Source organism: Phragmites australis, chromosome 7, assembly GCF_958298935.1.
Source record: "Phragmites australis chromosome 7, lpPhrAust1.1, whole genome shotgun sequence".
In the NCBI taxonomy this organism is placed as follows: domain Eukaryota; kingdom Viridiplantae; phylum Streptophyta; class Magnoliopsida; order Poales; family Poaceae; genus Phragmites; species Phragmites australis.
In genome coordinates this window covers 7,220,406-7,230,787 of record NC_084927.1, presented here as the reverse complement: position 1 = coordinate 7,230,787, position 10,382 = coordinate 7,220,406, and the positions used below count along the sequence as shown (strand labels likewise).

At 38.7% G+C, this 10,382-nt stretch overlaps 1 protein-coding gene across 1 annotated transcript; it reads right to left on the bottom strand.

Moving 5' to 3' along the window:
* Positions 1-1,464: 1,464 nt before the first annotated feature.
* LOC133923937 (pumilio homolog 2-like) lies at positions 1,465-9,329 on the bottom strand. The gene is made up of 9 exons (XM_062369246.1): positions 8,939-9,329; positions 5,974-7,100; positions 5,752-5,893; positions 5,567-5,674; positions 4,262-4,474; positions 4,070-4,180; positions 2,671-2,856; positions 2,029-2,203; positions 1,465-1,928 (listed from the first exon to the last, which is right to left on the bottom strand). Exons 1-9 carry the CDS (start codon positions 9,170-9,172, stop codon positions 1,846-1,848), a joined length of 2,379 nt encoding a protein of 792 aa, XP_062225230.1. The 5' UTR covers positions 9,173-9,329; the 3' UTR covers positions 1,465-1,845.
* Between the last annotated feature and the right edge of the window lie 1,053 nt (positions 9,330-10,382).

The window sequence follows — 10,382 nt, the reverse complement described above, 5'->3', positions numbered from 1 at the left end:
TCTGCCTGCCTGTCTTACAAATTGTTGTGGAACTCCCAGTCTTACATATTGCTGTGAAGCTATCTAGCAGAGCGTTGGAACTGGTTCGAACATATGTGGTCTTGTTCGATGCTAAAATGTCCAAAGGCAACGGATGTCCTTTCGAAAGTGTTCTCTCCAACTCAACATGAAATGCTTACTATAATCAGGGGGGTGTCCTGCAGACAAAACCAGCTATTTGCAGTGGTCAGCGGGCAAAATGGGCATTGGCAGTGGTCAGACAACAAAGCCACACAAATGTAGTGTCATGTAGATAAATCTCTCAAATTCCATATTTATTCTTGAATGATGGTGATGATTGAGGACAGACGAGCATTAGAGCACGCTAATGTCCAGAGAAGAGTTTTTTGGCTCACTTCTGCTGGTTAATGACGCCTTGTCTGGCCACACATCTAGTTCGACACTTCGGTTGACTATGCTAAACTACTTTCTGGGTGACAAGCAACGACTTGAAAGAACAGTGAGGCTTCCCTCCCACCTGACCTTTTTTTATTTGGACACGACTAAATACTGGTTGTGTATGCTATAAGAGGATAGCATGCACACTCTTAATTAAGAAAATATTCAATTAATTGCTTTCCTAATTAGCGCAAATTAGCATGACACATGTAGAGCACGTCCGCGATAATACCTAGGAAAAAGCGAATTTGTCTGTCCACAGGCAAAAATCATATGTATTGAAAAAAGTATTTTATATATTATGGAAAAATATTTCATATGCTATGAAAAAGCATTTCATCTGACCATCTTTTTTATTTTTAGTAATTCTAACAAAGACTAGCATGGCATAGCAGCAAAGGAGAGAGGCGCACTTCAGAAAATCCAAAAAGCAAATTATTTCAATTTAAAAAACTCAAATCCGTGTAAACTCATAAAAAACATATTAATTCCAAATTACAAGCAATTCATGTGAACCAGAAAGGCATATTATGTGAATTTGAAAAGCAAAATTAGCATAACTGGGTACAGATTTGAGAAAAATATTTTGACGAATAAGCAAGTTTTTTATAGTCATGATCAAGTTTTCAAAAATCATAAGCAAATTATAATGCACACAGAAGCACTTTTTTATACGAAGTTGATGTTAGAAAAAAATATCATCAAAATATACTCAACTGGAGTCTAGTTTTGAAGCTCTTATCGCACGAAACACAATGGTGCGATCGGATTTTAATTTAGATGCTCGGTTTGAAAACTATAGTTTTTTAAAGTTTTGAAATGGATTTGCACGTGAATGACGTTAGCAATTTTGTCATATTTCCCTTCTCCATGCATGCAACCAATGACGAGAGCATGCACACTCGGAATTTAGTCTTTGGGTTTTTATTTAGCAACATACTAGGATCCCTTTCTTGCGAACTGCAAAATTTGGGTCACAGCTCTAAAAATAGAAGTCGATCATACTCGTCACTGGCTATAGAGATTGTAGAGCCTAGAATATCAAGCTGCATTTATTGCAACATAACTATGTACTCCCTCGAATTTATAAGGTGTTTTAGCATCCTTCAGTTTAGAAGACCAACACAAATATTACACAGCATGTTTCACATAGTACGCTCATCTACCAAAAACTAATTCTCAGCACAATGTACATCTGTATATCCACTGTAAACTGGTACATGGCCAAACGGACTTACAGTATCAAAAAAACTAATACTCATCTAACTACTCGAGTACCCGAAAACACCTGATTATATACAGGCCCCATAATTCCTTGATTCTCTCTGCTAAGTAACCAATTACATAATGTATAAAACGAAATCTCCACATTCCTTTACCACCAGATGCTTGTATTGATACCAATGCTTAAAAAGGATTAGCGTCAACATCTGTACGGTTTGGTGACTGCTGATGTTGGCAACTCAGGGACGCCATCCTTGCTCGTTTTTCTGAAATCAAGTATACCGTTTAAAAAATGGAAATCATCTAATCCTGGAAAAATTTATCAGGGTTTTTGTTTTGCAGTACGCAAATCTGTTATTTTCTTACCTCCTGTAACAATTAGTTTCTCGACACGGGCAACAATATGCTTCCCATATGTGTAATTCTTCAGTTCATTCAAGTGCAACTTTATGCTTGAAAGCATCATCTCTAGGTGCTCGTCATCACAAGTCTGAAGGACTCTCTGTACAACGTAATTACCAAACTGATCTTTCATCAATTCCTGTAAAACAGATGGACATAGTCATGATTGATGAGCAAGGAAACTGTAGCTTAATGGCCCCAAAAATGGGCACCACCAAATTTGTTACACTACTATGAAAAGAACATGCACGTTCTAGCAGAGAGCATGCACGTTCTAACAGATTAAAACCAAGCACCAGGTGTATGAACACCACACAAGTGTGTCAGACCAGGTATACAACACACAAGTTTGCTTCTAACTAGTGGACCACCCAGATCACATTAATGTGAGATAAATACTAGCTAAAGAAAAGAAAACCACATATTATGTGCAAGACAGCATACACCATGGTGCTATGGATGTGTAAAATGCATGCCAGAGTGCCATCTGTTAATGTAAAGGATTATTGGTGCAAGCAAAGAATATGCAAATGTAATCTTTAAATGGTGGAATCGTTCATTTAAGAAATACTGCAGCATACTAGCTTAGCAAAAAATAGAAAGAACCTGAAATGTTTGCCCAGAAGAAATGATCTCTCCAATAAGGCCATCACGTTCTTCAGGAGTTCCAAAAGTCAAACATTTCTCAATGACGTTAGAAGCAAACTTCTGCTTGCTCAAGATCACCACATGCCCAGAGAACTTATGAATAATGGAGGTACGCTCTTCTGGCTTCCCGTGTTGCAACACATGCTAAAGAATGTTCAAGAAAGATTCATCAAAAACCAAGTGAGTACAACAGAGGTCAAGGCGTCAAGATACAAAAGCACAAGTAACAGAAAAACTAGCTTCAATATTCTCCAATGTCATAACATATGAAGTCTAAACAATCAAAATAACTACCCATCAAGACAATATTCCAATGTTTAAGACTGTAGATTTCTAATTGATTTGACAGTGAGGTTCCAATGTTACAATACCGAAATGACTGCTACAACCCAATAGGCCAATAGAGCTGTGCTCTTTCTGTTCTTTTTGTGATGACATCTCACGGTCTATGATCAAGTATTCATGAATTAGACAAATGTTATCAAAAGAAGTTTAATCAATCGCACACAAACTTTATTATGTTTGTAGTGGTCTATATTATAATTTTCTAATTTAAATCATTGGTCAAAGTTCTACCCAAAAGACAGTGAAAACTACAAAACTTCATTGACGAAATTTGCGGTTAATTGGCAAAGCCATCTTTTTTTCTTGAGGCGTACGTTAACACATCCTTTTAGTTGTATTCCCTGTAACACACATTAAGTCGTTAATATAGCCAAAGGGCATGTCAGGGAAAACAGACTAGTAAAGTGAAACGAATAGCAGGGTCCCTCCCTCCCTTAATATATGATCAAAAGATTTCCAAAAGACATGGGACAAAACTTGTCCAACGCAAGGTTATCTTTCATGTCTCAATGTCTCATCGAAATACCAGACCAAGTCAGCAAGCTGGACACCGGCTGGCATTCCTTCCTAAGTAACAAACTTTTTCTTACATTTAGTGTGTGCCTTGTTAAGTTTCTTGTATTTCTTCAGGGGCTTCTAGCATTTATAATCTTAGAACATAGCTATAAATACTATTATATTAACTAACACTGTGATGCCAGTATGAATAGTAATGGTGAGAAACCAACCAGAATTCACCAGGAAGTTGAATCGAGGTTGTACAAGTATAATTACTTTGACAAAATTTTAGACAATTACTCTCATCCAAGCTGATCAATGTGCACAAAATCTACATTGGGTCAAACCATCCTGGTCATTTGAAATCTAATTGCAAAATGATTAATTTATTCAATTTGTTAGCAATAGTATAAACTAGTGGGTTACAACAAAGTACTTGGATCAATGTACCATGGAAATAGAAAGTTCAATTGTTCCAATAAACACATGAACAAATAGAAAGAGGTTAACATACTTGAACAACATAGTTCCCGAATTTATCATCTGTCAGACGGAAGGTGTGTTGCACAATTTCATCCATGATAGCACTTTGAGTTGCTGGATCATGGCAATGCTCCAAAACCCTCTGCAAAGATTAGGTTACTAGTTACTACAGAAAGGGACTCAATCTAACACTTTTTAAGAAACAGAATAGTTCATTGTCTACCTGAATAACTCTGCAGCCATATTGATGGGTACAAAGAACAAAAATTTGTGAAAGAATAGGCTCTATAACAAAAGGAATGCGATCTTCAGGAACACACTCAATGCATTTTTGGATTACATGGTTACCATTCTGATCAGCAATACATTTGAGAACATAATTCTTGAGCTCATGAACAATATCAATCTTCCGATCCATATCAACTACCTCCAAAACCTGTCAATATTAAACATTAGAATTTAATTCATAAAAGTACTAAGGATATAGATCAAAGGAATAATTTCATCTATACCACCACTTTAGATGTACTTTTCATCTATACCACTAGCTTATGTCATTGACATGTAGGGCCAGACCCCACCTGTCATTGACACAACTTATGGTATAAATGAAAAGTGCATCTAAAGTGGTGGTATGGATGCAAATTCCCTGATCAAAATACATTGGAAGTGTGCAGGAGATCAACAAAAGTACTAAAGTCCATCAAAATCCATCCCACCCTAAAATTATTGGATTTCGGTAGGACAACAATTTAATGTAATGATATAAACCCACCCAGCCTGCCAACCCTTATAAATGCATGCATTCACACAAATCATCCCTTCCATATGGGCAATCTTATGCAATACATGCATGTGTGCATATGTGAGCTGCAGACTAATGCTAGTTAGTTGAAAAACAGTATAAAACAGATTACCGTGGACTTGATATATCCAACTCAATATTGGGACATGCATTAATTTATATACCTGAATAAAACCTCAGCTTTGGGGCTTAACAAAATTACAAAATAGAGCACAGATATGAGTTTGAATATCTAAAATAAGGTCTCGGGCAGCAAACATAAACAGAATGTTCATCATTTTTATCCTTAATTATGTTTTGGTTTAATTTTTTCAGTTCATATCTAGGACAACCATTTGGATTGAGAGATTATTTCAAGATTTAGTTCTAAATTAAAAAATATAGTATATACAAGTATATAAAAGGTAGAATTAAAATGCAAAATATTATCTATTTTATATATATCAAAATTCAGATAAAATAGTAAACCTGTGGGTTTTTAAGAAAAACAAAATTATGATTTTCCAAATTCAGGACTAATATTTGGAAACGAACCCTTGCAAAAAATGCAGAACATGTTGCCTGTGCATGCACAGGTTGACAGCTGGTACTACATACAGGGTAGGACTTCACAACATTCAGGATATTCACAGAAAGCACAAGTTTGAAAGGGTTACATATTTAGATCACAGATGTGAAGGCATAGCAATGTAATATATACAAAACATTCAATATCGAACAGACCTTCTGAACTACTCTGCAACCATACATCTGGAGGCTGAGTTCCAAAATGTGACCTTTGAGTTGATCTGCTAACTGGATTAACTGGCTTTCTGTAGCAAACTCAAAAAACTGTGAACAACACATACCAAATGTCAGGATTACCCGAGAAATACAAATAATCAAACTAGTACGACAGATAGATATACCTTCTGGATAACATAATTGCCAAAAACATCAGTTGTTAGAGCAATCGCATTGGATAATATCTCTGGAAATATTTTTTCCCTGTCATCAGCTGATGCATTTTCTAGTTTTTGTTGAATAAATCGGCTTCCATATTGATCCATACTGCATTAGATAGGAAATGATTGACATGAACATAGTTTGAAAGGGACAACATTAACTGCAGAATGAAAGAAACGACTTGCCTGACTTCCTTAACGTGGCCCATTACATCAATCAGCTCCACTGAGTCAGCCCTGTTTCTATCTGCATTATCCAAAGAAGGCACCTCCAGATAGTTTGCTAGTGTATTATCGTGATAGACCTGTGATCCCATATTTCTACCACTTGCCTTTCTATTAAAAGAGAAGAGCCGTGATTGCCGATCACCTTGAGATGGAATATTCCCTGAGCAATCACCTTGAGATGGAATGTTCCCTGAGTGTGGATGAAAATGGGATCCAGATCTTTGCATTCTTGAGTTGGGAAAACAAGGCTCATCATGATAGATCCTGCTATCATTATATGAGAGGCCAGATATTGGTTGAAAGGGACTGTCATCCTGAAGATATTGATGCGCAAGAAGATCCTCAAGTAATGCCTTCCGATTCCTAATCAAATCCAAGTCTGTAATGTTGTTGTATCTATTGCTCATGGGGTTGATCATATTTGTCAAAGCTGCATTACGAAAAAGTTTGGTCTCTCTATGCGAGTTGCCCGATCGCAACATAGCTAGCTGTTCAGCAAAAGATAAGTGATCGACATCTTTGATGTGATGGTGACTCATCCTTGAAACATTGGATCCATCTAATGAACTGTTCTGCCTGCGTAAAATACCATCTCCATATATTGGCGGCGGACGCACATCCAAACGCTCAGACCTAGGTGTGTGGAAAACATTACCAGGCAGAGGAGATCGGTTGTCATCACCAATTTTAGTGGAGAAACCTCTTCGATGTTTGAGTATTTCATCTAGTAGCTCTTCCTCATGTTTCCTTTCATCCATTACTGTACTATTAGACAGCCTCAACCCAGATAAAGCATCTGAAAGATCAGAATCACACTGATAGGAAGCATTAGGATCCATACTATCATAAGCATTCATCTTCTCCATGTTTGACACGAAGTGATTCTGGACATTCCTGCGGAATCCAGCATTGTCTGTTTCCATATCTGTCCAAAGGGAACCCATATCGAATGTAGAGTAGTTCGCCATTGCACCAACACTATGAACTCTGCTGGGTCCAAATTGCAGTTCATCCAACTCTCCCGTACCATTAAACACATGTCCTGGTGATCCCACAGATAATGATGCAGAATTACCAAAATGTTCCTAAAGCAAAAGAAATAGAAAACCCAAAATTATTAGGAATGCATACATAACGAAAAAGCTATAGAAGTCAGTAAACTGTTGTCTCTTCTAGGGTGTCAATTGCAAAAAAGAATAGAGTAAAAAATACTTTAAACAATTTGCAAAGAAAATAAAAGCAACCAAGGTATACAAAAAAGGACTAAACCATGGAAGAGATAACAGGCGCTACCAAGATATTTCTGGTACAAATTAAATCAGTAACGTATGTAAACATAATATTACACTGGGACAAATATGAAAACTTTCAAGTGATTTTCTTCCTGAGTTATGCAACATAAAATTGTCTTGTGTGCTTGGGTTTGTACTGATGGTCAAACCTTAAAAGAGGATGAGCAAGAAACAATCTTTGCCAAGGTGGCAAGGTGAGTCACTTCACATGTGCCATGATGCATAGCAAGCCACCTAGGCGACAATTAGGCAACAAATTGTCTTCAAAAGCAACAAATCCTTCGCAAAACAAAACCAAATGAAAAGTAACATGTAAAATAAATAAAGGAAAAAAAGACACTTTGGGTTTCCTGTTTGGGCCCATAACCATACCCTTATTTCTCGCTTCATAAACCAAACACCAACAAACCAGCCTCCAACCCACTTTCCTCTCTCGTTATATCTCCGCAATACCATGCTCTGAACCAACCCCAGCCAAAAAAGAAAAGGCAGCTCTTGGTGTCTAGAAAAAAATAGATCTCCTCTGAGGAGGATAATGCAGCAACCACTGGAACATGACAGGCGGTGGACAGCAGCAGGCTGCTGCAAGCTGGACTGGAGTAGAAATATTGTGCAGGAAAAAAAACAGCCCACCCAACTCCCTCCCAGGCAAACACAAAGAGGTGGTAGTGTTTGTGGCCGAGCAACAGCAGTAAGTGGAGGTGTTTACAACTTGGCATTAGTCCTAACATTTAAAACATATGTGAGATATTTTGACAAAAAATAGCAGTCAGAATTATGTCGATTTCAATTCTCCACAGGGTTTTATGACTTTATAGAACAAAAAATGAACTTGAATAATGTGACAGCAATTACACACTTTTGAACTGAGGAGAAAGCCAAAACCTTGACCGCCTGTAAGCTTAAATAATGGTTACAAATAATGGATACCAGCCGTACTATAAGTCAAACATAGAAAACACAGTTCCTAAATGACAGCAACCTAGATGATAACAAACATCATGAGCACCATGTGGCTTCCAATTTCTTTAATACTGATTTATGTATACGCAAGTATATCAAGCAAACCCAAATTAACCTTAGATGGAATCATTGCAGTTTTCTTGGATACACATCGGAAGGAATGGCACCACATATTCAAGCCATTAAACATGGCCCAAATAAATGAACCACTAAATCACATTGATCGCATACTAGTTATAGAAGATAACAACGCTACCCATAGACCTCACTTAATCCAAGCATCTAAAAGACAAAATAAACACCAATGACGCTAACCCACAACCGTAAAACTACAAACTTGTTCAGTACAGGAAACAAAACGAGCGATGAAGATGAAAAATTTCATGTTTCTGCCAACTTTGTTGCACACGCAGACCCTAATCTATCGATTTAAACTGGTAAAAACACGAATCCGACCACCAAGCACCAAAGAACAGAACTACAAGAAAATCGAAATAAGCAGAAACCCTCACCTGCATCTGCAATCTCTATGATATTGCAAGCAGCTGCAAAACTACGGCAACCACACCGAATCAGAAACCCAACCCAGAGCCAAACCTATCGATCCAATCTACAACGCGAAACAAATCCAAACCCTCAATGAACACAAGACCAGCAACACCCCTCACCTGCGCAACGGCGCCACGCCGCCTGCTGACCTCATCCAGCCTCGCGCTGAGCCCGTCCATCCCAGAGAAGAACGACGCCCTACCGCCGCCGCCGAACAGCCCCTGCAACGCCACAGCCGCCGCCGCTTTGCCCTCCATCGTCGGCGGCGCGCTGCCGCTGCGCAGCGGGTCCCACCCTCGCCGCGCCTCCCCGGTTTCCTCGTCCTCCCCACCGCCGTCGCCGAACGGAGCCATGTCCTCCGCTGCCTCCTCTCGCAACCCGCGAGCGCGCTCGCGAAAAATTGGTTTTGGGTTTGAACGAAACCACCCGCACGGGTCGCGCGGAAAGATGGGTGCGCGGGTGGGTGGGGTGGCGGCGCCTTTTTTAGGTTAGGGTTTTGAGGGGTTTGGGCGCGAGGGAATCCGGAAATAAGATTTCGGGGCTGGAATGGGATTCGGTCCCCGTTAAATAGGGATGGATGGGAATGCGATTCTTTTGTTGGTACGGAGGGTTAGTTTAGATGGATTTAAACTCTCACGTGTTAGGAAGGCTCATTTACAGATCTATCTAATTTAGATAGATTGGTTCTCTTATATGTAGTTGAGTAAGGATGGTAATACAAATCTAAGGGTCTGTGTTTCAGGTTGTTTCTGACTTCTACTTCTATCAGAAGTCTAAAAGTCAGAAGTCCAAACAAACGAGTTTGTTAAAAAGTGGTTTCTGGAGAAGTCAGAAACTTGCTTATGAGGAAATGAATTAGAAGCTGAGAAGTAAACTGAGAGTAGCTTTTCTGAAAAGTAGTGTGCTGAGAAGTCAAAAAATTATTGTAAAATCTAAAAGCAGTTTTTTAGAAAGAAAAAAAACCAAAAGCACATTTTTTCAGCTAAGCCAGAAGTAGAAACCCAAACAAACAGCCCCTAAAGTGCAGAATGTTTGGAGGGTTAGAGCTTTTGTAGGCTTGCATGGCATGTAATAGCTTGTATGGGCTTGTTTTTTTCCTCGCAGGGTCCCTGACTCCGTATATACAAGCAATCATCATACATCTTCTTGAGTCCTTTCTTGTTATTCTTGGAGATAAACTTTCCTATTTATAAGATATCTTTGGTATCTGCAAGCAGTATCTATATGTTCAATGATTCTCTTCCTGAGGATAGAGATATGCTCAGAGAATAACGGAAAACCTTGGGATTTCCGGATATAGTAGTTTTATACTACTCATCGTCATGCCCCCACTAGTATGAGAAATGAGGCCTCGATGGATAAAAGGCTTGGTCAGCAAATATAAGCATTTTGACCAACCACATCATCGAGTAGAACTCAGGTTCCCAATTTGGGTGGCACATCTAGCTGGGTTCTCAGAATCCCCAAGTCATTTATTCGGGATTCCGAATATTTTTGAGTTCTCAAGCAAGTCCTCAAGAAGATATTCCATCCGAGTATAAATTATGATTTGCCAGAAAAATA

Bases quoted from the DNA above. Each gene is read 5' to 3' on its own strand.
- LOC133923937 (XM_062369246.1), bottom strand. From the start codon at position 9,172: ATGGCTCCGTTCGGCGACGGCGGTGGGGAGGACGAGGAAACCGGGGAG. The intron at 2,857-4,069 runs GTATGTTAACCT...AACATTCTTTAG, and splicing joins TCGGGAACTATGTTGTTCAA to CATGTGTTGCAACACGGGAA. The intron at 2,204-2,670 runs GTTCTTTCTATT...TCTGTTTTACAG, and splicing joins CTTCTGGGCAAACATTTCAG to GAATTGATGAAAGATCAGTT.